The sequence below is a fragment of the Nycticebus coucang genome, chromosome 17 (genome assembly GCF_027406575.1).
Source record: "Nycticebus coucang isolate mNycCou1 chromosome 17, mNycCou1.pri, whole genome shotgun sequence".
NCBI classification, from domain to species: domain Eukaryota; kingdom Metazoa; phylum Chordata; class Mammalia; order Primates; family Lorisidae; genus Nycticebus; species Nycticebus coucang.
Window position 1 is genome coordinate 60,767,919 of NC_069796.1, and position 27,600 is coordinate 60,795,518.

The 27,600-nt window shown below is 41.3% G+C and overlaps 1 protein-coding gene across 9 annotated transcripts in view; it reads right to left on the minus strand.

Annotated features, from left to right (window-relative positions):
- The window catches only part of EBF1 (EBF transcription factor 1), a 406,628-nt gene that overhangs the window by 127,610 nt on the left and 251,418 nt on the right, over nt 1–27,600 (minus strand). For 6 of the 9 annotated variants that reach the window (XM_053566779.1, XM_053566780.1, XM_053566778.1 and 3 more), the window contains exons 7-8: nt 18,618–18,699; nt 3,278–3,419 (exon numbers count right to left, since the gene is read on the minus strand). In XM_053566779.1, the coding sequence (XP_053422754.1) occupies nt 3,278–3,419; nt 18,618–18,699 (224 nt within the window). The remainder of the gene's footprint in view (nt 1–3,277; nt 3,420–18,617; nt 18,700–27,600) is intronic. The other 3 variants (XM_053566782.1, XM_053566781.1, XM_053566787.1) reach the window with 1 other exon arrangement.

The window sequence follows — 27,600 nt, forward strand, 5'->3', positions numbered from 1 at the left end:
AGTAGCTCAAAATAACTCAGGTTACCTGTCAATGAGGTAGTAGAAAGACCAGAATGGGGAAAACAAAGATTCCTACAGATCTCATTAGGAGAAAATGCTTTGCAGTGTCCCTGTGCAGTAGCCGACTGGGGGTGGGGAAAAGAGGTAGAAGTGTGAGTCAAGTCTTCAACAGACATTTTTAAAAAAGAACAGTTTGATGAAAATATTTCAAATTGTATATAAAATCGGCACATTGCACCCCATGACTGCATTAATGTACACAGCTATGATTTAATAAAAAAATTAGAAAAAGAACTTTTCCAATGGTAGGATAAAGTATTACCCCCAAATCAACATGAATTAGCATTTTGGCCCACTCCTACACATGACCAATGAGAGAGTTCAATCGTCACCCTTTGCTAAGTAGGTATTTATGGTATGAGCCTGAAGTGTCTGAGTCAGGGGGTGGTTATGGGTGGTTGATTCACTCTGCAGAGAAGCAGATTTCTGTCACCATCCTTACTAAGGATCTGGATGTGTCTACCCTTTCATTCCACTGCAGAGAAGTGACGTAAGGCTCTGGGTAACGTGAGGCTCCTAGCTGAAGTTAACAGGACCTAGCCACAGCCCCAGTGATGGCTACTGATTTATACCTAGTGAAATGGCAACTTCTTGAATAATAACTTAATACTAACACAGCCATTTGTGGACTGGTAAACTGAAGTACAGAATAAAATGTTGTTTATAAAACCTACAATAACATGATATCCCAACTGAAATACTAATAGGTACTCTCCTAGAGGAGAGAATGTCTTAGCTGGAAGGAAGCTTAGAGAAGTTTTGATCCAGAGGTCTCAAACTGTTAGCCTGTGGCTGCATTCTTCCTAAATGAATTTCTTCCCCTCTCTTCCCTTCAGTGTTTAAAAAATTTGCAATTAGTTACCAACAATTAAAACTTAGGAGGGTTTTAATTCTTGCCAAACTGGAACATCTGGCCCCACTAGGCTCTCATTCCCCTTACTGACAACTGGCTGGGCTGGGGGCTCAGCAGAGCATTTAGTGTATCTGCCTGCCTCCTTGGCCTCCACCCAGCCCACTTCCCTTATTTAAATTACTTGCCCCCACCCAAAGCACAGATACCTTTTTACCCCCATACAGATTTTCACCTTCATTTTACTAAGAAGGAAACCAAGTACTCCAAAAGCTAAGGGAGGGACCAACTCTTACAGAGGCCAGAGTGACAGGAAGAATTGAATGGTTCCTGGTACTCCTTTCTAGACTCTTTCCTCCACCTCACACTGCAAAATAATGTGACTGACCTCCATCCCCTAGAGGCATCCTTTCTAACAGCTTGTTTTTTTGTTTGCTTGGGGGTTTTTTGCTGTAATTATTGCTGGAGGGATGATTTCCATAGTGTCCTGAGCTCTCTCTGGGAGCTGGGTATGGCCTGCACTTAGAGCACATTTTGAAATTGTGAACCCATGACCCAGAGATTTCAAACTGATGGTCTGTAGGTATTGCTACTAATCAGCCACAATCAACAACATAACTTCTCCAAGCTGTGCCCATTGAGGATTTCCCTATTTTTTCCTTCTTCCTATCACCTAAACACCTCTAGTCATACAACTTAAGTGACTCCAAGGGTATTAAAAGGCAACATTACTGTAAAGTAAGGATCAGAATAATTTTAAGTACAGAAATGGAACTAGGAATGTAATCATGAGCAGGTGTTTCAAATGGCCTCCTGCAAAAAAGTAATATCCATCCATCTCAGCACTAATGAAACCATAAAGAAGCAGCTTTTGAAAGATGATGGTTTACTTTTAAAAGACTGTAAAACTGGATGTGGTGAAGAATCCCTTCTCAGAGTGCTATATCTGGCTAATTAATATAAAGTACGGTTTGTGCATTCCTTAAGCACAAGAGGTAAAAACAGGCAAAAACGATGATAGCAATGTTTTTATTAAATTGGGGTGTTGGCAGGGAAGGGAGTTTCTTCTCCTATGAATTATATCATAGACAGCTCATGGCCCATGGAATAATCAGGCAATCAGATGATAATGTGTGAGGTAGTATTCTCAAAAGAATCCTGCTGACCTAGCAAACTAGAAAGCAAAGTGAGGGAAATGGGTTAAGAGTTTAATTTAGGGATTGGAGAAAATGTAGTATGGTGCTTGGTATCCAGTAAAGTCCCAGTCATGGATGGATGGATGGATGGTCGGATGGATGAACAGACAGAGAAAAAGATGGATATGTTATATGCAAATGCAGCACAGAAAAATTCAGACCTGTATGCAACCCAGCCCATGGTTCTTCTGAGTAGCATTCACTTTTCTTGCTTCAAGTTTTTATCTAGTTTCCTCTAGTCCTTCCAAAGTTCTCCAGTCCAAATCTGATTTTTTCCCACCAAAATCTACTATTGAAAGCTTGTTCTATCATGTGGTGATGACATGAGAGTTATACACAAGGTATGGGGGGACATCGGTTTGAGTTTCATATTTAGAAAGCACTTCCAACTTAAACTTTAACACTGATCTTCAAATGAAGTTGAACAGTCACAAAGACTTACCAGCATATACACATGTTCATTATAAAACCTTAACTGTCAATTATAAACACTTAAAATGTACCACAATATCACAATTTTTGTGATATAAAATTTATGTGGCTTTTCCTTATTTTTTCCTAGGATTGGCTTTTCCTTATTTATAGTCAAGTGGGAGCTTAAAATAAAACAATGGTCTGCCTCTCTCTCTCTCAACTTGAGGGAAGTGCATTAGTCATTTCCAGGGAAGAGAGTGGTACAACAAGAAAGGGTGGGCTCGGCTCCCATAGCACAGTGGTTACGGTGCCAGCCACATACACCGAGGGTGGCGGGTTCAAACCCACCCTGGGCCAACTAAACAACTGCAAAAAACAAAAGAAAAATAGCTAGACGTTGTGGCGGGCGCCTGTAGTCCCAGCTACTTGGAACGCTGAGGCAAGAGAATTGCTTGACCCCAAGAGTTTGAGGTTACTGTGAGCTGTGACGCTACAGCACTCTAGCAAGGGCAACATAGTGAAACTCTGTCTCAGGGAAAAAAGAAAAAAGAAAAAGAAAGGGTGGGCCTCAAAGAATTTTCCTGTCTTTAAATACTCAGCATGATGTTTTGAAGAGTAAAAAACCCCAGGGGATCAATCTGGTTGAAAAGGACATTTGAAATTTGAAACAGTAGAAAATGTGGTGGAGTGGAAGAAAGAAACCAAATAAATCCACAGTTAAAGTAGCAATGCCAACCAATGAAAATGATTCGCCTACCATGTTCCAGATAAGAGGGCGTACCTTCCGAGGGGTCAAGCCTCCGAGCCCTCCGCCCATGCTTGGAGTTGTTATGGACAAACATGTTATCAGAGACTGCCAGGACATGGCCATCCACGTTGACTGTGGTAGACACCACGACCTGGAGATATAAGAGAGAAATGAATGAACATTTTAATATAAAAGCATGGTGGGTAATAAACTCAAGTTAAATAAATAACAGCTGGGAGCTGAAGAAAATTGCATAGCTATTTCACATAATAACTGGTGCTTATGCTGTACAAGTCTAACAAGAGGAGCTATTGATGAGTGGGTCTTTGGCATGGAACGCTTTTGATGCAGTTTTAAGTAAAATTGCACAGTTTATAGTTATGCAGCAGAAGGTACACTGTTAACCATAATTTTAACAAGAGGATCTTTATTAGCATATTTTTTTTTACACAAGGGTGGTTGTGTTTCACCTAAATTACCCTTCAGTTTAGACACTGAAGGAGATATCACAGTTGATCATGCAAATAAAAATCTTTTGAATCTTTAAAATATTCCCTCTCTCCTGCCCCCACTCCCCCACTGTTGTCAGAGTTAGGAGGCTAGAGAAATAAAAAAAAGAAGTTTCAGTAAGAGCTGGGGTGCATCTTTTTCTCCCGTGTGTCTTTTTGAGGTTTCTTGTACTTTTTTCTTCCCATGTTAGTTTAGTTAATCAGACCAAAGTCCCCTCCCCACTATGACCAATGCCCTCTCCCCCCAAAATCCCTGTTGATTAAGAATCTTGGATCTGTTTTGAAATAAAAAAGAAGAAGAAGAAAGAAAAAATCCTGGGACTGACCAAAGAGGCATAATTCAGACACTGAAGCCACCTTATAAACTGACCCTGAACTTGGTTTGCCTGAGAGACACAGACAAAGTTGTTGTCTCAGAGAACTTGGACTAAAACAATGAGAAGAAATGACCTACACTTCTCCTTATATTAAATGGGGAAGGGGATTAAAACTGAAACCCACAGAGATATGTTTATTCATGCAACCTCTTACAACCAAATATAATAATTGTCTATAATTGCAGCTTCGGCTCCCACCTCATGCTTTGACATGGGAAACAGCAATCAGCCTGCTCCCGTTTAATCCACCTATTATGTTGACTAATTAACTTTGCTCGACAGTTTATTTCTTCCTCCATTATCAGCCCCTGTCAGCCGTAAGCACCCTGCAGCATAGGGGAAACCTCAGGCTCTTTGATTGATCACCAATAGATTGACATGCAGATTAATTTAATTAGAATCACCTCACTTGAGAAATGAAAGACAATGGCAAGAGGGCTAATAGATCTGCTCTCATAATGAGGCGAACCTCCAGAGCAGAGGCTGAGGATTTCTGATTTATTTTGCTCAATTCCCCAGTTGCTCAGAAAGACACTTGCTTTAATTGTTCTTGGTTTTGAGAGGCATTAGCCTCTGAAGAGGTGAAATGCTTTACAAGGATTGGCACAGACTGAGGCTCAGTTTGGCAGAAGCCTTTTCTCTGAGTTGGCTAAAGAGGGCTCTGACTTCTAGAATCTTGTGCAACACTGCAGTTTCATCCGCTGAGTTGGGCATAGGGGAAGGCCTTGGGTCTTGGCCCATGCCAGCAAATGGTCAGCCCCGCCTGGCAAAGCGCTCCCTTTCTGGACCCCCATTTCTACCAGCCTTGCCATACTTCCTTAAAAGTTGCACTGTGTCCCCCCTTGTTGACCTAAGTGCTTCCCAGAGTTCCAAAGGTAACAAAATGCAAACTGTGAACGTTGAATGCTTCGCTCATGGTGGTATCACCAGGTTGACTTTCTGTTTCTGATTTATTAAAATCAATAGTAAACAATCGAGAGTCCATTCAGGGATCTAGAGTATTTTCCCAGTTCATTGTGAAACCCCAAAATTCCATCTAGAAGAAGTGATCCATGGGACCACATGTAAGTTTGATGTGGCAGTTTGCTAAGCAGTTCTTCTCTTTCTTCATGATTGACCAACCAGATCTGACACAGCCTGAGGCTCCTGTGTATGCCTCATCAATTGTAGCTTAATTTAAGGGAAGGAGGGGGAAGAAGAGGAGAAGAAAATGATCTGTTCTTTAATTTTCAAAAACGAGCCTGTGCAGTGGCAAACTCAATATTATTTGCAGCAACAGAAACTCACTTTCTTTTTACTTAGGGAAATGACTTCTTAGAATATTTACAATTATATAACAAGAGCTAGGTCTTTCAAAGAAATTTTGATTTACTACCAGACCACAATTGGGTGGTCACTGGAGTCGTTAGCTGAAGAAACTATAAAAGGAATCTAAAACGGTATCTGTTTCCAGTGTCAGGAAATACAGACAGTGGTTACTCTAGATGTCTGTCTTAAGGAAAAAAAAAAAAAAAAAAAAAACACAATGACAATTCATCACGCACCTGTAAGGCACAGTACTACAGATTGAAGGCTTAAAATATTCAGTATCTTTCACTGACACTGTCATCTAATTTCTACATTGAACAAAAATGTCAAAAACAGTTAAGAAGGAAAAAAACTAAACCCTCAATGTTTTCCTATTCTTGGCAAGAAAAAGACCACCAGGAGCACTTGTATGACGGAATTATTTAATCGAAAGACTAATTGAAATAAGAGTAAAAATAATACAGAGAGTCCTCACGTCTTTAATTTCTAGAAAATAAACAGCTGACATGTTCCTCAAAAACTCACAGCACAACTTCCCTACCCGAAAATAATTTCATTCCAATTTGGAAATGATCAGCATATATTTAAATAAAACTTGCACTGAAATTAATCCACAGAGCAACTTGAAAATTTAAGAAAAACAAAACAAACAAAAAAAAAAAACTTTGTCAGCTGCAAAGGGGTACTGAAGTGTCCTTTAAAAGTAGTGCATAGTAGGAGGGAAAAGGGCCTTTACAGTTTAACACAAGATTAATGAGGTGCTGACACGTTCATGCAGGCAAGGGGACCAAGGAGCCTGCCAAATCTTCAACCTTCCCAAATTTTGTCAATAAAACACAGCTTGAATTTGAGGCAGATAAACATGGAAAATGAATTTACCTTTGGACTCAACCACCCTTTCCCTCTTTATCCCCTTTACTCTAACGCCCAGAAAAAGAGATGATGGGACTATAAGAAACAGGTATATTTAGAATTTTATGCTATCTGTTATAATTAGAACTTTACTTTTTTGAACTGCCCTGTCCAGTACAGTAGCCAAATGTGTGCTACCATATTTAAACTGAATGAAATTTAAAATTCCCTTCCTGAGTCTTTGTAGCCACATTTCCAGGGTTCAGTAGCCCAAGTGACGAACGGCTATGGCATTGGTCAAGGCAAACAGAATATTTCCATCATTGTAGAATGTTCTACGGAATCATTTTGAAATAAATTGTGCCAATTGATTCCTAAGGAGGCCCAAGTTATGTCTCCTGAAACAAATATCACAGGTTTAGAATTATATACATATATACATGTTTATAGCTGTATTTTTGGAATCGAATTTCTGTTAATGAGCTATGCCTTTTAATAAAACAATCCAAAGACATACCAATTAACACTCGGCATGTTCCATGGTACCTCCTCTCTGGCCCTGCCTTCCAATTCAGAGTACTCAGCGTAAGGGGAAAAAAGAGCAGCAGAGGGTGACACCTGTGGCTCAGTGGGTAGGGCACCAGCCCCTTATACCAAGGGTGGTGGGTTTGAGCCCAGCCCCGACCAAACTGCAACAAAACAATAGCCGGGCATTGTGGTGGGCGCCTGTAGTCCCAGCTACTCAGGAGGCTGAGGCAGGAGAATCGCCTAAGCCCAGGAGTTGGAGATTGCTGTGAGCTGTGATGCCACAGCATCCTACCGAGGGCAATAAAGTGAGACTCTGTCTCTTAAAAAAAAAAAAAGAGAGAGAGAGAGCAGCAGAGACAGTTTCTAGCTACTCACAGACTTCAGAGATTTTACATGGATGCTTTCAATTTGAGGGCTCACATCTGTGGTTCAGCTTCTGCTCTGTAGTACCTTTTCCTGGGTCTACACATCCCTAAAGGTTATCATTTTTACTATCTACCAGCCATTCAGAATCTGAAAGAATTAGGCACAAAACATACGATTCTGTCCAATTAATGTGCCTTTGGCCAAGTTATTAACTTCTCTAAGCTCCAGTGTCCCTGACCATGAAATGTGAACAATAACTGTACTTAACTCACAAGGTTACTGTGAGGGCTGGGCACAAGTGGCACACACCTGTAATCCTAGCTCTCTGGGAGGCCGAAGTGAGTGGATAGCTTAAGCTCAGAGGTTTGAAACCAGGGTGAGCAAGACTGAGACCCCATCTCTATAAAAATAGAAAAACTAGCTGAGCATTGTGACAGATGACTGTAGTCCCAGCTACTTGGGAGGCTTAAGCAAGAGGCTTGAGCCCAAGAGTTTGAGGTTGCTGTGAGCTATGATGCCATAGAACTCTAGCCTGGGTGACACAGTGAGACTCTGTCTTAAAACAAAACAAAAAAGGTTACTGTGAGGCTTAAATTAAAGTGGCTATCATGGTCCCTGGTTCATATGGAACACTCAAAAAACATTAGGAGCAGGAGATTATTAGTCATGTTGTTAGTGATGTTAAACAAAAAGGTCCAAAGAGTATATTGGGCTGATAATGTGAAATATCTCGAGGGTCATAAAGAGGATTGGGCCTAATCCGTTATTTTAAATGAAAGGATACAGAAAGTGTTTCTTCTATGTCCTCCGTGCAAGGGAATCTTACAATTTTAAAGACCTTTCTGCTTACAACACATCATCATACAACTTAGGCCCTTTGTGAACTGCAGTTCTCACTGGTTTATGCAATTTTGCTTTCTAGAACCCATCTGCATCCTCCACTGTTACATTCCAGATCGAAACTAAATGAAACCTGACTGCTTTGAAAACAGTCTATAAATTAGACGTCATGTCGATTCAGCCTGGAGTTCCCAATATTTCTCACCCATGAGAGTTTCTCAGGAGTTTGGTTACTGGTTAGAACTTCCTCACCATTATTTCTCAGTCTGTCCCTCTTCGCTGCCTGTCAGGAAGGAGACCTTGGATGTCCTAAGTATATTATCAAAGATTTGTGAAGCAGAACCTCTGTTTCATGAGCCGATTTTCAAAAAGACACAAGCAGCTAAGTTTAATCATTAGTAGAATATGACAGTAACGATCGTAGCAGCTCACGTGGAAGAAGGCTGATGACAAAAGCAGCCAGAACAGGTGAAATCTACATCTTTAAGCACTTCTCCAACATAAACAGAATTGGAGCATAGACCATAAACATATTTTCAATGTTTAAATTTAGAATATCTTGGCGGTAAGTACCTCAGTGGGTGAATGGATAGACAAACTGACAATCCATACAATGGAACATTATTTAGCCATAAAAAGAAAGGAGCGATCAGGCCACATGATGACATGGAGGGATCTCACCTGCGCACTGTTCAAAGGGGGAAAAGACCAATCTGAAGAGACTGTATGTTGTATGATTTTAACTATGTGTCATTCTGGAAAATGTAAAATTACGGTGACGGTAAAAAGATCAGTGGCTGTGATGAGTTTGGGAGGTGGGAGGGATGATCAGGTGGCACAAGAGTTTTAGGGCAGTAGAATCTTCCGTATGATACTGTAATGATGGATTCGCAGTATCATTCATTTGTCCAAACCTATAGACTGTACAACACAAAGAGTGAACTCTACTGTAAATTATGAACATTAATAATGTATCGACTTTGGCATGTCAGCTGTAATAAATGTTATCACACAAATGCAAGATGTCAAAATAGGAGGAACTGGTGGGGAAGAATCAAGGCAATATATGAGAACTCTCTATAAAATAAAGTCTCTATATTTTAAAGGCATTGATCAAACTTCTACCCTAAACTGCACACAGCCCACATTCTATACCCTACCTGTCTGCTAAACCACTTCTTTACAGATTTGTCAAACATTAGAGTCACAAGAGACTCGAGTGATCAACTAATCTAGTGGCTTCCAACTAGGAGTTTTCAAAGGTAGCAATGGGGGCAACACTGCAGAGGGAAAATCATAAATGCATCCACAACAAGGCAGCATACTATAACATTCAGAAACTTTCCTTTGTCTGGAATCATATTGATTCCACATGCTCTGGTTACTTTGTCCACATGAGAAACTCCGAACTGGCAGTTTTACATGGCTTTGAATGATGCTAGAGTAGAGAGTGTGATTCTTACTCAATAAATACAATTAAATTAAAAAAAAAGTGTCATCACATGAGGTTCATAGGAGAAAATGATAAAAGGAACCCATAGGAGAAAATGATAAAAGGAACCCTCAGTAGTTATGACACTGCAAATTTGCCCAACACCTCCTTTTACAGCTTGGAAAACTAAGGCCCAAGAGTTTAACAACTTCAAAGTCATAGGACAAATTAAGAGCAGAGGTAAGCCTGAAGGGAAACCTCCAGACTCTGAGTCCTGTTCTCATACACAACTGCCTCTGGCCGCTTGATAGACAGTTCTGGCTTAAGTCCCCTCTCTGGACTCTCCTAGTATTTTTCAGTACAAATCTAGGGTGCCTAAGTGGCTGAGTACAGTTTAAGTATTACTTACATAAAAGCTGTGTACATCAGTTAGATCTTCATTAACTTTGTCCTTGAAAATATCCTTGCTGGATATGGAATGAGATATTCTCAGAAATGATCCTGATTGCTAGTTCTTATCTGGTTGAAAGATCCCAAATAACTCATTAAAAATTATGGAGGACGCATGAGCCTACAAGATGTAATGGAGTGGAACTGCTGGAGTAAGGGAGTGGCTAACTGAATTAAATCCACACTTCAAGGCTTCAGGCAAGGCTCTGTCTTAACAGGAAGACTAGACACTTCCAAATCCTCAGATACTTGTGCCAAACTAATTTAGACCTTTGAAAACTAGGCTTAGCTTCTGTCTTCTCAACTGTGTCATTTGCTAACCATGAAAAGCTCCCAAGTAACCTAGACCTCATTCTTCACTCTGCAGACCAGGATGCTTTTGATGACTCCTGACCGTGGCATTGGTGTTTAACTGGTGCCTTCGGCTTATGTGTCCCCAAGGTCCATTTTAAGTGGGAGTGAGACAAACAGAGAGAACTGTCATTCTTGCTCTCTTAGCATGGAGCTGCGGCACATGGACACAGGAATCAGGAGACAGTGAAGAATGGTACATGGGGCAACAGCGTAGGCACCCGGCCCACTCAGTCTCAAGTTTGATCCCTGCTTCATCACTTACAAGTCTGTAACCTGAGATAAGTCATTTAATCATAGGAATAAGTTGAGAGGCTACTATGTACCTACCAGGTGCCAGGCATTATTCTATGTGCTGAAGAAGCAGCAAACAGATAAAGCATTTACCCACCAGATTAGTTCTTGCTATAGACAGAAAGGAGAGTCAGACAACACGGAAGCAAAAAAAGAAAATTTCAGATTGTGAAAGGTTCTAAGAAAAAAATCAAATGAGGGTGGCGCTGCCTCGGTGGGAGATATTTTTGATTGATTGAGTGATTAAGGAAGGACTCTCAGAGAAAGTGACATTTTGGCTGAAATCTGAGTAGTAAGAAGTATCTGGCCACTTACTCATATGGGAGAAGAGTTTCCTAGGAAGGTGTAATTGCAAGTGCAAAGGTCCTGAGACAGGAATGAGTTTGTTGTATTCAGGAAAGAGAAATGAAGAAAGAAAAGGAAGGCCAACATGCTTGATAGGAGCAAAGTGAACAAGAGTAAAAGTGACATAAAAATAAGATTATAAGTGCATAACACTTAGTACAGCATCTGTCATATATAACAAGAACTCAGTAAGTTACAACTTAAAAAGTGGAAGAGTAAGAGTACCTTTTGTTGGTAAGTCCTAGTAACAAAAGGCATTTTCAGAACCAATATGCATTAGCAATCACTGATCAAACTCAACATTTTTACATCTATCCTTTAACGCATTTCATATTTTTGTGAAGGGCAACTGTACTTAATATACGAACATACTTCCTCTAAGTGTAGCACTACCACTCATCAATCCTCTTCATAAAGATTCCTTCTCAGGGATGCATACTTTCTGCCAAAGCTCATGCCAAGATACATATTTGCCCAATAAGCCATAATGGTTTAATATATCAGGTTGAAAATCCACCATTTGTATTTACCATGTTGTGTGAATTAATCCTGTATCCTGACACTATCATTAGAGCAGCTTTCAGTATAATTAATCAGTATGGTGCATCTTGAAATTATTCTGTATGTACAGAGTGGGTGCAGTGGGTCCCTAGCATTCTGGTGGTAAAGAATTTAATTGAGAGATGTGCTGTTTTTAAAGCATTTTAACAATGTAAGTACATTCAAGACAGGGGTAGAGGATGGTGGGGAAGAAATAAATGGGATGAGAATATTTTCTTCTTTATGTAAGTGTCTTTAAAAGCAGACCGAAACTGCAGTGGTTAGGCATGTATTAGTACTTTAAGAATCCTCTCATCACAACTACTGAGTCAGAGACATCACAGCTTCTTCAATAAATAACAAAGATTCTCCAAAATTTCTGGAATTTACTAAAAAAGGCAGGGAGTTGCCTTTGAATGTCATAATGCATGTCATCATTTGTAAATGAAAAACACATTTTTAAAGGGAATTTAGGATGAATAACTTGGAAGTTTCTCCTCATCTCTGCTATCCAAATAATTGAAAAGTGAAAGAAGATTGTTCGCCTCCTTGGATAAACATTAGCTAAATGGGAGTTTTATGCCTGGTGTTCCCTCTGCTCAGAATCCTCTCCTCACTCTTCCTGGGATAATTTTTTTCTTATCCTTTATCCCTGAGCTGGGATGCCAGGAACTCTGAAGCCTTCCCTGGTCGCCTACTTTACAGTAAGTTACCATCTCCTACCCTATATTGTTCATTTCTCTCAGAACATCTCATGTAATTTTCTTGTGCCAATAACCATAATTTCTAATATTTGCAATTATTAATGAATGCACATTTTTATCTTTAGTGTGGGAACCGATGGTAACCTATACCTCATGCATCCATTTCTTCTTCTTCCTGGGTGAACAACTAGACATTTGCAGCCCCCCCTCCCACGATTATATATGGCCATGTGACTGAGCAAAGGTGAGCACATTTGATAAGGACTATTTCTGAGCCAAGGTTTTTATGAAGTCCATGCCCTCCTTCATGTGCCCTTCACCCTTCAGATGACTAGATAAAGACAGCAGAGTTCCAGGGAATGGGGAAGGCATAAAACAAAAAGACCCTAAGTCCCCAAATCACCTCAATGATAAAATTCACTCACCAACCAGGAAAATTCTCTCTTGTACTATTATGTGAGCAAGAAGTAACATTCTGTTGCATATAAGCCACTATGTATTCTTTGGTCCACTTGTTACAGCAGCTAGTGTTAGCCCAACAAACAGACTCCAACTAGAATCCAAGTTCCTCTTGGGCAAAGATCCTACCTTTCTTGTTCATCATGGTACACACAGTGCCAGTAAATACTATTGAGTGCATGCATGTATGGATGGATGAACAAATATATCTCACATTTATATTCATATATAGTCATAGAGCTAATATTTATATATGAACATGGATTTATAGCCTATGGAAAAACTTTGTTGAAGAGAGAAGATTAATTTGGAAATGTATATCAATACTTCACAATTCCCAAGTATTATGTTACCTTCAGAGACGACAGCTAGAACCCAAGTCTTGTTCTCTCCCTTGTCACTCTCATACTGCCAGTCCCAGGGAGGGAAGTGTTGATAAGGATCTAAATCTCAACCTTGAAATGTCTGGCTGCTGTCAGTTAAAAACCAGAGCCATGATGTGTTATAAATGCAGTCCTTTGACATTAGCATCTTTTTAGTGTCAAGAAGAAGAAATAGGCTCATTTAGTCCAAAGTAAATTTCTCCCTGTGTCATAGCTGTTTGCATCCCCAACTTTCTCCCCGTCTCCTTCCTCTAGTCCTAACCCACCACGCCCTCCAGAACTGAATGAAGCCTGTATCCACTGTTGTATTTAAGCAAGTTTGTTACCCCAACTGCAGTCTAGGGATTTCAAAAGAAAACATCCATTGTAAATGAAAAAAAAAAAAAAAAAAAAAGATTGTACCAGATTTTCTACAAGGTTTATTCTATACTACCTTAAAGTATGAACGCAGCCCAGCTTTGCAGAAAGTGATTAATTTCTTGAAAACACTAAGGTCATGCTAATTGACATGACCTGCGTAATTAAGCAGTCTCTGTTTACACAGCAGAAGCCCAGCCGCTGTGAGGCTGAGTTTGCTTGACAGAATGTCTTTACATGTCAAGAGATCAACAACCTTTCTTATGTCCTCCTCAGTCACCTACACAGGCCCCTGATTGCTGTTCAGAGAAGACACGTGCTGGCATTGCTGTATGAAGATCAGGCTGGCCCAGCAGCATACAAAGTGGGATGAGAGGGGAGCAGCAGCCATGGTTGGAGAGGCCCCACTTAGTAGGCAAGAGAGTGTTTTCAGTCAGGTGTCTCCAGGATTCAGGTCTGCAGCGTAACTGGTAAAAGCCACATTGACAAGTGAAGAGCAGCCCAGAGTTTTTCCACGCTGAAAAGGCACACTTTCACTCCCCTCAGAGGAGGCAACAGGGATGTAAAAATATTTGCAACCAGCTTCCTAATTAGCATGCTACAAGAAAAATGATGAAGATTATATATCTTGTTCATAAAAAAGTCTTCAACCAACGTCATTATTAACACACCTCTGTCAGCCAGGACAGCTGCTGAAAAATTAATCCTCTCCATCTTGGTTTGCTCCCTAAGACTTGGAAACTTCAGTATGATTTCTTAGTGGAGCACTCTGAGATATCTGGGGGCTGCTTTACACATGATCCATTAGGTGTGGGGATGGTCTTGCTCTGGAAAGCTGGCTAAAACCTCCATAGGTTACATGAAGCTCAGGCCTCCTGATAAATCACGGCTTCTTTTTCTAAAGTTCCTATAGTAAAAATTGTAGCTCCACTCTGGAACAATGTTCCTGTTGATCCCCTTCCATACCATTCCACCCTCCCTGAGGAACTTTGGTGATGTGTCAATGTTCTTCATACAAATGGCATCTTCAGGCTCTATTGGGGTAAATATCTCTTTAGAAAACCCCTCTCAGGTTTTCCTAGGGTTCTAAGCACATATTTGTGGGTAGTCACTATGGCTCTCAGATGTTAAGAGATCTCCCACTTCCTCACTGAGTATCTGCCTACAGGCTCTGGACAATTTCTTTATCATAACAAACACTGGATAAGATCTGAGTCAGACTGCCTGGGTTGAATCACTGCCTCCCTGCCTAGTAGATGTGTGACTTTGCACAAATAGTTTAATTGCTCCAAACTTGTTTCCTCATTTGTAAAGTGAGAATAATCCATATTTGCATGTTCTTAACAAGGGTATGATGAAGATAATATGATAGCTCATATAAAATGTTTTATACAATACCCCTCACCAGGAAAGCACCCAGCATGTGCTCTTCACATGTCAGCATTACCATCATCATTATTACCAATGTCCACAGAAGTACTTAAAGGTGAACACGTGGACACACACATTCACACAAATGAGTATGGAACACACTAAATGTAGACACAGATATAAACAGTTATCTCCCCAGCACTTAAGATAGTTAGCACTGAATTAAGACAGGGCACTTAGCAAGAGAAGCCAGCCTGGGGTGGAGGCCAAAAACAAAAAATAAGGATGACAGTGAGTTAACTTTGGGGATCACTAATTGGAAGATCCTGGAAATGTCCAGTAGCCATCAGGATGGAAGGAAAGGAACCAAGGTGTCAGGTCTCACAGAGCCTCCAGAATTCTCAGCACACAAATAGCGGGTGAGATGCTGAGAATGGGATAGATCCTCACACCTATAAAGTGAGAAAATATCTGGATCTCTGAAGGAGACATGGGAACACCAACATGTACAGGCAGGCAGATAAAGAGCATCCCTTGGAGGGGGTTGAGAATGAGTGTCAGTTGTCATAAAATCCAAGGAAAATAAGATGGATTCAAGAAGGATGGAATGACAAAATGGTGCAGAGAAAGGCGGGATTAAATAGTCATACAAGAAAAGAGACTGGAGGAAAAAATTAAAAGGTTAGGTAAGGAATAGTTGAGGTTTTGGTTTTCCTCTCCTGAGGCAATTTATTCATTCTCTGATTGCATAAGTATCCACGTGCCTACATGCATGAGACTTGATGTTGATGGTGGAGAAGTGATCACTGAAGAAATATGTAAATGCACAGACACGTGACATAAAATCTGTCAGTGTTCATTTTTCCCTGGGTTCCCTCTATTCTCTCCCAGGAGGTAATGAGTAGGTGATGAAAACAAAGCAGGTTAAACCTAAGATCCAACAAGGAATTTGTCATTGTTGATAGAGAGAGTTCTTCTTCAACTCAAAAACTGACTCTGTGGTGGTCAAGGTAGCTGACCCTATGAAGAAAAGCCTATCTCTCTTAGGACACATTTGAGACTCACAGGTAAGAGCACTGTCAGAATTCAGATGAATCACATTTGAAGAACAGTATGGACCTTGTGCTGGGTGGCTCTCATACTTAGAGCGGACCCTTCGGGACAGGAGCACTGCCACCAGGAAGAGTCTGTCAGAGACTATCAAGGATAGAACTAGATCAGTGATTCTCAGTCAGGGGTATCGTGACCTCTCCTCCCTCCACCAGGAGACATATGAAAATTTCTGGAGACATTTTTGATAATTTGTGGTTGGGTCCATGTTCTCTACTGACATCTAAAGGGTAGAGACTAGTAACATTGTAAAATATCCTATAACGCACAGGAAGCCCTCCTGTCCCCTACTAAAAGGACTGTCCAGTCTAAAATATTAATTGTGCCCAGGTTGAGAAAGCCTAGACTGCATTAATGACTCATCTTCAGTTTATCACAAGGATTTTCTCCAAAGGTGTGTGTATATGTTATCGTTTATAAATTATTTATACATGCAAAATGTTGTTTTTCTTTCATGTATAGTAAAATAAGCAGAAGCCTCATTTTTACTCCATTTTACAGTTGAGAAAACTGAGGCTCCAAAGAATTACAAGACTACGCAGAAATTGACCTTTTCTTCCTCATTTTCATAGCCTTTCCACTAAACGAAGAATAACTCTTGTTATGTGCAGAAATAAATCTTTCTAAATACTCTCAAAAATAGTCTGAATTGGTTTCTCATCTTGTATTATGTATGAGCCATATTCCTATAACTCAAGGCTCTCAACGTTGCCCTAGCAGGTGCTATGAAGAAATGTAACACCCTGGAATTCCTACACAAATGCTCTTTTCTGTTCCCAGGATCCCCAAAGTCCATCTCAAACCCTACTGCCCTGAGAGGCATGACAAATTTGCTCCTGTTATTCATAAGGCATCAGACATGTTCATTAAACATAAATTGTATTGTGCCTGGCTATTCTTTGTTTCTAACCTAAACATGGTGAAAATAGATACAGAAGCCAGGTGCAATGGCTTACACTTATAACCCTAGCACTCTGGGAGGCCAAGGTGGGAGGATCACGTGAGGCCAGGAGTCTGAGACCAGCTTGGGCAAGAGTGAGATTCTCATCTCTACAAAAAATTAAAAAATCAGCCTGGCATGATGGTACGTGCCAATAGTTCCAGCTACTCAGCAGGCTGAGGCAGGAGGATCACTTGAGCCCAGGAGTCTGAGGTTGCTGTGAGCTATGATCACTCCATTGTACTGTAGCCAGGATGACAGAGCAAAACTCTGTCTCAATTAAAAAAGAAAGAAAGATAGACAGAGGGAGAGAGAGTGATACCGCTCACCTCAAAACCAAAGCTAGCTACAAAACAATATATAATGAACCCTAGCATCACGGTGCAGGACACTTAGCACCACCACACATGGGGTGTCACCAGTTTAATTGCTAAACTGACTCCAACTCAACACAAAAAATCCTATATGGGAGGGAATGAGCACACCAAGGTTACCAACTTGGAATCAGAAGCTGACAGGGCAGGGGGTAAAATTTTCCAAGAAACTAGAAACCTCCCCATTCATCTCTGTCAAGACAAAAGGTGGTGAGGCCAAGATGATTTTATAGAAATACCTGAGAATTTCAGAAGAAAGTGTCTTTTTTCCACTGAATTTGTTCTTTAATGAGATTAGTAAGTCTTGCCTCTTTTTAAAAAAATCATCTTGGAGACTAAGAGATACTGACATCCCCAATCAATGTTCAAGATCATCCCTTTCCTTTTTCTTATCAGAGAATGAATGTGCAGCTAAAGTTTTTCAAGAGCCTCTCAGAGATTATCCACTTCAAGCTGACAAAATATACTTAAGAGCATACTTTCATCATTGTGCTGTTTCCCTGACGGCCCCCGTACGAGCACATGTCTGTGGGTCATTACTCTGATGGGAGAAGTAATGTTGGCCACGTAAGTAAGTCAGCCATGGGATTCCACGGAGAGCAACAGAATGGTCACCTTCGCTACTCAAGAGTGTGGGCCTGGCTTTGGCATCACTTGGGGAGCTTGTTAGAAATTCAGAATTGCAGCCCCACCCTAGACCTCAATTAGAATTTTAACAAGGTCCCCAAGGGATTCTCAACACTTAAGTCTCTAGAACTCAGCAACCTTTCCTAAAACCCAAGTATCATTCTGTGTTTTAGAAGTTAACACATTTGTTTTTGAGTCCTCTTCTGATTCTATAATGTTAAACATACTGTTCAAGCTTTAAAGGGTGGCAGGTCTGACTGATGCTGGAGAAGACTTACATGTGCTACATAAGGACATTTTTGAAACAGAACTGAGTGTCACTCACTATCACTCTAGATATGCTCTGCTTCTTAAGGGGTCCCATCGCATTAGATAGCTACTGCTAACAGCCTGCAAGATCAGAAGAGGAAAGCAGAGAGAAAAGGAGGAGGAGGCAGGGACCACACTTGTAAAACAGAACAATTTTATCAGTTTTATTCTTTAGTCTTTATGACTAATTTTCTACTTTTAAATTTTTAGATAAAACATTCACCATTTCTATGTACTTGACTTAACTTGGGGGGATTAGGTATGTGAGTCCGTTCAAGAAGCCAGAACTAGACTCAAAGGACATCACTATCTCAACCAGGGAACGCAGGTGGTACTGTCCCAATTCTTCTCTAATAAAAACAACAGCTCTAAGACTGCAGATACCTGGGGACCCAGGGCCTCACCTGCTCTTCAGCTCTAGGGAAACAACAGCCCTCTGTATCCTCCTCTGCCTAAGATGCTTTCACCCCTTCCCAAGACCTCATGTCATCATGGAGACTTAAGAATGACAAAACAGACCTACCTGGAATCTCCGCATGTCTCGTGGGTTTCCTGCATTCTTTAGGCAATTTTGGTTACATTTGAGGAAAAATTTCAAGAAGAACCTGTGAAGAAACACATTAGTATGGTTAACATTCTGACGCAGGAGGGAAAAAAGCAAGAAGTCACTTTTATTCCCTTTCACACATTTTCTGAAATATTTAAAATGGGGTTGGAGATAGTATCGGAGTTTGAGGTTTTAGCCTCTGTTTTGTATCCAAACTGAACCTTCTTTCTGAAGGGAACCCTCCTGGCACAGCCAACAGATCTCACAAAAAATTTAAGTCCCCCATTAAGTATTTTTACCCACACAGAGGGAAAGTCTTCATCATTTAAAATAGGTTTCAATTGGATATAATTGTCTGACAATTACTCATGGTCCTCAACAACATGTAATTTAAAACCCTATAAATTCACAGACGATGAACTGGCAAAATACATACTGGATGAATGTATGGAATTGGTAAACACTTTTTATCTAAGCCTCTCCAAATAAAATGTCTGAATTAGTAGTACCCATGAGAAATAAGTACAATTCACATACTGACTAAACTCTTTTGATTTCTCAAATATCTTCTGAATGTTTTTCTCAGAGTCCCTGATGCAGACAAGAGCTGTTTGTGATTGAATAAGCATCTTTCTGCCTCCTTGCCACCCTAATTTCTGAGTTGGTTCGGTGGTGAGATCTACAGGTTTTACTTGGTAAGGTGACCAAAGGTCCCAATTTGCCAAGAAAAATTCCAGTTTATACCAGCTGGACTGGTGCAAGTATTAATAGTACCTACTTTAACTCTCAAAAACATACTGGTATGGGTGTTAAATTACATAGTCACCCTATAAGTTTCTGAGTTATTTCCTATGTAATCATCGTAGTTGCTGAAGTCCACCATGGGAAAGCGGCCTCTTTTCATGATGTCATGTCGCAGGGGTCCTCAAACTGCGGCCCGCGGGCCACATGAGGTGGTGTGATTGTATTTGTTTCCATTTTGTTTTTTTACTTCAAAATAAGATATGTGCAGTGTGCATAGGAATTTGTTCATAGATTTTTTTTTAAACTATAGTCTGGCCTTCCAACGGTCTGAGGGACAGTGAACTGGCCCCCTGTTTAAAAAGTGTGAGGACCCCTGCCAGCATTCGTGCTGGACACCTGCACTTAAAGCCCTCCACCTGCACATGTTTGGGGAAAAAAGGATTTTCAAGGTCACCTGAGTTCTTCAATCCCTTTTATTTTTAGGCCTGGGTGTGCCTGTGGGTTTTAAGCCCAAATATTTCCCCCAAATATCAGACTGCATTAAATTCCTGGTCAATTATAAATTCTTGTAACGAATTCTCTTTTCTTCACTGTTCCCCCATTTCAACTTTTTATGATGGAGCAAAATATCCACCTCAATACACATGACTTATGAAGGATGATCACCCCACAGTGCCACAGTCTAAACTTAGCTCTGAGCCCCATGTCTACCAACCGCATAACACTGGGGTCTTCTGTAATAAGGACGCTGCAGAAAGATATACTGTGCTCAACCAATTTGTGAATAGTAAACAGAGAGAAAAGTCCCAAAAGAACTTCTTTCCTTCCTGGTCTCTTAGACGCTGATAAAATGAAAGTATGATATGGGAATAAGTCTTTAAAGAGAAACAATGACTTCTTCAAAAGAATTAACAATTTGAAAATGCAAACTTCTTCCTGAAATGGCTCCATCAACATCATACAACATTTGACAGCCCATCAAGGAAAGCAGGCCTCTGAATAATCAACCCTGCTTCCATTGCTTCTCAGCCTTTTGGCTGAGATCAAGTGTAATCAACCCTGCTTCCAGGTTCTTACCACAGTATTCAAAGTTTATCAGCTCTTCCTTCCAGATAAATGATTCATAGAACATCACTGATGTGCACCTATGTAAAGCAAATCCAACTCTGAGTTCCCCTTCTCCGGCACTAAGAGCAACACTCTCTCTTCCCAATAGCGCAGACTTGGGAAAGGAAGGGGGGTTGAGGGAGTGGTCAAAATCCTAAGATCTTGTACATTACCCCTTTCCTTTGAGCTCTCAGAGGCATGTGCTGCGTGCCCCTAATGATCACACGTGGCTTTCAAAAACCACTTAATATGGCAATGCTGTGATTTTCCCCTGTCGCTAGGATTCAAGCTTACATCCAAAGACACCTGAGATGTGTGAAAACTGGCTGTTTTTCCAGCACAGCTAGAAGACCATATCTGAAAGCCACTGCAAGCCCCAGGAGAGGGCTGATTCCCACTAAATTGACTAGGAGATTTGGTATAATAGGGTGGAAAACCCATAGACTTTAGAAACATCCAGAATGGGATTCATATCCTGACTACAGGAGCTACTCGTGTGACTTAAGCTATAAGCTGGGTATAATAACAGTCCTTACCTGTGAAGTAAGAATTAGTTGAGATCATACATAGTGCTTGACACATGGTAAGCATGGTGATGTGGCAGTAATAGAAATAATGGTGGGCGGTGCCTGTGGCTCAGTCGGTAGGGCGTCGGCCCCATATACCGAGGGTGGCGGGTTCAAACCTGGCCCCAGCCAAACTGCAACCAAAAAATAGCCGGGTGTTGTGGCGGGCGCCTGTAGTCCCAGCTACTTGGGAGCCTGAGGCAAGAGAATCGCTTAAGCCCAGGAGTTGGAGGTTTCTGTGAGCTGTGTGAGGCCACAGCACTCTACCGAGGGCCATAAAGTGAGACTCTGTCTCTACAAAAAAAAAAAATAAAGAAAGAAAGAAAGAAATAATGGCTCACCTTGTGCTCAGTGCAGTACTAATATACTTTCTGCACTTAATCCTGCTAAGTAACCTGGGTTTGCTGGTGTTGGTTTTTATGTTTCTATGGGTTTTTTTAGTTTTTAGAGACAGTCTTTTTCAGTCACCCAGGCTACAGTGTACAGGCACCATCCTAGTTCTTCACTCCCTCAAACTCCTGCCTCAGCATCTGGAGTAGTTGGAGTAGCTGGGACTATAGGCACATACCATCACGCCCTGCTAATTTTTTTCTATTTTTAGTAGAGACAGAGTCTCTTTCTTGGTCAGGATGGTTTCAAACTCATGAGTTTAAGCGATCCTGCTGCCTCAGCATCCCAGAGTGCTGGAATAACAGGTGTGAACCACCGCACCTGGCTATGAACCCCTTTTTGAGATGAGAAAACCGAAATTCAGAGAAGTGAAATAACCCAACCAAAGGTTAGTACGTGTGAATCTAGAATTCAAACTATACCTCCAGAGACTGTGCTCTTAACCACCATGCTGTAGTAGTTTTAGTAATAATAGAAGTTGTGCAGTAATGATATTTATACTACTTGTACCACTGATATCAACAGTATAGTGACAGCAATTGTTCTATTATAACAAGAGTAAATAAGAGTAAATCATATTACTAAAGAGTAATTATTCGTATTTTTATTTTCACAAGGGCAATGTGAACATCATGGAGGGAGATCTCACTGCCATTCTCTCTCCAATGGGCTTCCCTGCCTGGTTCCCGGGGGTTGATAATATTTGCCGCCTGTGTGTGTTTAAGCCATTTGATCCCAGACCCGACAGCCAGATTCAGGTTGTGTGAGAAGGAGCTGTCAGCAAACCCTCTGGCATCTTCAAGTCAGACAACTGCTAGCCACCACGAGGTGGTCCATCTGGTGCCAAAATGGATTTTGAAAGACACGCAAACAGGACATTAGCTCTGCCAGACAGAAACAGAATCAAGGGCGCAGGGGATCTTCTACCACAAAGATGAGCCAGAGTGAGGCGCCTGTCAGCAGCCCCATCGTTAGCACAGAAGCTATGCTGGGCACACCCCGGATCCCTGTTACCCTAAGCTGGCCTGTCACTCGGCATGCTGGCAGAGGCTCCTGCCTGCCTCTTCCACAGCGGATCATTTGCTGAAATTGAAGGCTTGACCATCTGTCGTGGGGAAGACACAGCCGTCAACTGGTGCCTGGGGCCTCACACAAGCCCTTATGTGGCAAAGACACTCTGAAGGGCCAGGGCTTTGGGGGAAAGCCAGCCCTACCCCGGGGGGAGCCTAAGAAATTCTTTCAAAGTTTTCCCCTAAGTAGATGCCAAGATGCCCTTTCGCATCACACTTCCTTAAAGGAACTGAGAAGAACTAGAAGGAGCAGTTAAAAATATCCCCACTGAGAGATGGAGTTAGACAAGGGACACAAATTTGGAGGATGATTTATCAGGCTAAGTTTACAAGGCCTTTGCAAGCTGGGGGTGGGGAGGGGGACACGTGTATGTCTGCTGGCCTATGGAGAAGATCTCAGATTCTGAGGGGCTTTTAACAAATTGGAGGTTACTGTAACTCAAAACCTCACTTTTGTCTAATGAATCACACTGCATTTTGTGTGGCGGGCATGTTTGATAGAGTGTCGTCAGGACAAAGAGTGTGGCAGCCTAACCCCAACTATGGGAAACTGACCCACAGCAGGACAAAGTCCCTGTTGACCCTGTAGAGTTCTGAGGAGCTCCAAAAACTCCAGGAGACAGCCTGACCAGGCTCAATGCCTTTTTAACTGAAGTATTTTTTTTTTTTGTTTTTTTGATTGGGGAAAGGAAAGTAACCAGAACTTGACACCTTTCTGTTAACTTTCGGTATGAATAATATCATCATGTGTTCCTGCAATGTGTTAATTATTCAGAGCACTCATATCCTTAGGATCTCACTCATTCTTCATGGAATTTGTATAAATTAAGCCTGCCAGGAATTAGCACCACCATTTGAAAGACAAGGAAACTAAAAGAACAAAATTAACAGATTTATCTACAATAAAAAGCTAATCTCCTAGATTGGCTGAAGGGACTGGTCATGGTCTGAGTTTTCCATGAATAAGTGACCTTAACCCTCACGTAGTCTAACCTCTTCATTTTGCATATGAGAAAGGTGAGCGATCACGATAGCACTCACATGGTTAATAACACTTAGGACAGCTGTCATCGTAACACACATGCCCTAATGTCGAGCTGTACATCCAGTATGACATTAACTCTCGAAAGCCAATCTAATAGGGGCTCAATACTGCTTATTCTACCATCCCGACTGGGAAAGTGACCACAAAAAACCAAAAGTAACATCCTATTTAAAATTATGTTTAGGCTCAGCAATCAAGCCTACATAGGACATCATCCCATTATTGAACTAACTGAACCAAACACAAGCATTTGTAGAACAAAATTGTTTATTAATGATATATACCCATATCACATTTGAACAACCAACAGATATTCAGTATCCAGTCTAAGCTGCTTTCATGTGACTAGCGGAGCTCAGGAGACCAAAAGGTAACTCTGGATCCACCCTCCCACCCCCACACCAAAGTAATTAAATTAGCCTACAGGACTTTGACTAAATTACATGAGGATGTAAAATTTTTTTTAAATCTCTGTATACACAGTATATGTTATAGGACCTAGAACCCAGTATGCTGTCAGTAAATACTTGTTCAATTAAACAGAATCTAGGACTTCCGAGGGACAGAAATCAGAGCATTCAGCAAGAAAGACAGCAGCAGAGCATACTGGAAAAGAGCTTGGGTTGGAGAGAGGACTCGCCTATGTAAATTTCAACCAATTCTCTAAACCCTCAGTGACCTCATTAAAACATGAGAATAATAGTACCTCTCTCCTAGGAGCACAGTGCATCTTTCATCATAACCCGAGCTTTACTGCTTTAATTAATCATGAGACAGTAGACAAAGTATTTTACCTCTCTGTGCCTCAATTTTCTCATCTGTAAAATGGGGAAAATAATAGAAGCTATTTCAGAGAGTTAATGAGAGCTACATGAGATAATATATGTGGAGTGTTTAAAAAGTACCTGGCTCTGAAGAAGCAATAGCTCTTTTCACTGTCATTTATCCCTGGTAATTGCTCATTGCCTAGTGCTCAGAGATGTTCAGCTTGTCAGATACAAAAAATATAAATATTAGTATTCTTCTCTCTTTAAATGTTAAGGTTAAATGTTAAGTATTCTTCTCTCTTTAAATGTTAAGAAACAAAGACCCATCTACCTGATAAGGACTATAGGTTTCATTGAATGATTACCAAAAGAAATTTAAAAAAAGAAACCACCACCAAGGAAAAATGATAATAATGACAGCAGCTTTACCCAAAGACTAAGACACATAAAGGGAAGAGGTTGTGGCTTAAATCACGGAGGACTCCAGCTAGTCAGAACTGAAGGGCACACACAGTAAAACTGTCCATTAGGCAACAGCTTGTACATCATTAATTATTATGCAAAGCGTTGCAACAGATCTGGGCTGAGCAGGTTGAGCTTTTACCTCCCCCAACCCAAAGTCTGAAAAATCACGTTTGGATGTTTGCAGCTGCTCTCATAATGCCCAGGCTGAAAAGGAAAAGCATCAAGGCACACCAAACCCAGACATAAACCCCCATTTGCAATCTTAAGGCTCCCTGAAAGTTCCTCTGACTTATGTCCACAGATGGTTATGTGGCAGATGATCCTTCTCAAAGATATTCAGGACACGGAGACTCACTCTGGCCTGATGCAGGAAACAGCTGTGTGGGAACAACTGTGGGGTCCTTTCTGTATGAAGTTCAAGCTGTTCCCACACACACACTGGAGGGCAGAAAGGGAAATGTTTCATGATTTAAAGGACCTCTTTGGAGGAGTTATTTCCACAGACTGCACCATCGCCCTCGCTTCCACAAAGCAGCCCAGAAACGCTCGCCTCCATGGCCAAACCTACTGCCCCAAAATAACCCAGAAAATCTATTCAGTACTACGGTACAAGGATTCTCCCGAATTAAAAATATTGAACCAGGCTGGGAGTGGTGACCAAAGCCTATAATCCTAACACTCTGGAAGGACGAGGCAAGAGGATCTATTGAGATCAAGAGTTTGAGACCAGCCTGAGCAACAGCAAGACTCCCATCTCCACAAAAAATAGAAAAATTAGCCAGGCATTGTGGCAGACACCTGTAGTCCCAGCTACTTAGGAGGCTGAGGCAGGAGGATCACTTAAACCCTGGAGTTATTATGCTTCTGCACTCTAGGCCTAGACAACAGAATAAGACCCTGTCTCAATATATATACACTTGTTAAAGTTCAAAGTGTAAAATACACACACACACACACACACACATACGCGCATGCAGATATTCAACCAGAAAACATCTGTCCCTTTCCAGGCCTTCTGAGCTGCCAAGGCCTTTTTCAGAAATGCCCTCACTACCTCATGGTAGCCCTCAAAGGTTCAGAGCTCTATGAAGAGAGGAACAAGAGTCCCACTGCCACTATCACAAAACAGATCCCCTTTGGAAACTGCGCAAACTAAATCACTTAGCGAAAACTCTATTTTCAACGTTAAAGAAAACGTTTTGGTTGCTGATACACAGAACCAGTTGCAGAGTACAGTTCATCCATGTGAAAATGATACCCACAAGTCCGCCAAAATAGCCCAGGATGCCACAAGGCCAGACCTAGGAGGCTGACCATGCGCGGGGGTAAATGTTTCTCACTGCTTTCCTTTTCTAACATAAAAATGCACTCCTGAGAAAGAACTTCCTGGACTTAAGCCCCCACGGTCACATCTGAGAGGTGGGGAGGGCAGAAAGGGAGGAATGTGACCCCAGAGTGAATCCTACAATAAAGTCAATCCTCTCCTCCCTCCCCACAGCAACAGGTGAAATGCTCCCAGGTTGTGACACTATCTTGGGGATCCCAGGGGAAGAGCATGTGGCTGCCCCTATTATTGGCTACTGACTTCAAGACAGTTACCTTTTCCCCTGGCCAAGGTCCCTCAGATCTTGGGCATTTCTGGAAAGTGTTCTCAGCCTGGGGGGATGAACATGATCAATGTGAAAAGCATTATTACCTCAGAGCTCAGACTTTGGCCTTGAAGGAAGGACATAATTAGTGGCAAGGATTAAAAAAAAAGGAAGAAAGGTGTTGGGATAGCAAAGCATCCTACTAAAGAATTTAAAAACAGTTTTAAGGAGAAGGACCCACTGCAAATATGTCTTCTCTTGCTGGCAGTCAAATCTAAAAGGCAGGAAAAGTGCTTGTAAGAGGGGAAAACAAATAACCAATGGCCAGTGGGGGGAGAATAAATTGTCATTCCTTAGAAAGGACGCTGAGAAGGTTAGTCGGAGCGAGGGTTCTGGAGCTGCACACTGACCTCTGCCTATCTGGCCCAACTTACTCCCCTAGTGGCATTTGATCAGAAATGAAATGAGGGAAAATGACACCTCTAAACAATTGTAAGCTTGTGTGCAGAGAAAGAAATATCCATCTTCAAGGATGCTCTTTACAAAGACTATCCAAATGCCAAACGTTTCTTACTAAGATGTTTCCTGCTAAGTCATCAACTCCGGCCTTGGGCAGCATGTGAAGTCATCCTACTAGTTTGATATCAAACTACTAGCAGGAATGAGGCAGATAACAAAACCAAATGCTCATCCGCCCTTCTTGGTGCTGAGGACAGACTAAGGACATCTTTGCCTTAAACTGCTTCCGTAACAAGGAACACAATCTGCAGGGAATCACAGGGTACAGAGTCCCTGCAGACCTGGGGACAGTTTGAGCAAACCCTCAGGTCTTGAACTGCTAGGTTACTGGTACAAATCCTTCCCCAGGCCGCAAAAGACTCAAGTGTAGGTGGCAACTTGGCTTCAATGACGGTGACCTGCCCCACAAAGCCAAGCATAAAAAATGAGGCAGGAAGGAGCCTCAACACCTCAACTTTGCAGTTATTACAGCAAACACATGAACTGTTATTTACTCTCCACAACAACCCTATGAGGCTCTACTTCTATACTTACTTTATAGATAATGCTACTGAGAGATTATGCAGTTTGTCCAAGATTTCCCATCTAATAACTGGAAGAGTTGGGATTTGAACATAGGCAGTTTGGCTCCAAAACCCACATCCATTAAACTCTATTCATTTACATGTTATATATATTATATCATAGGAGTACAGAA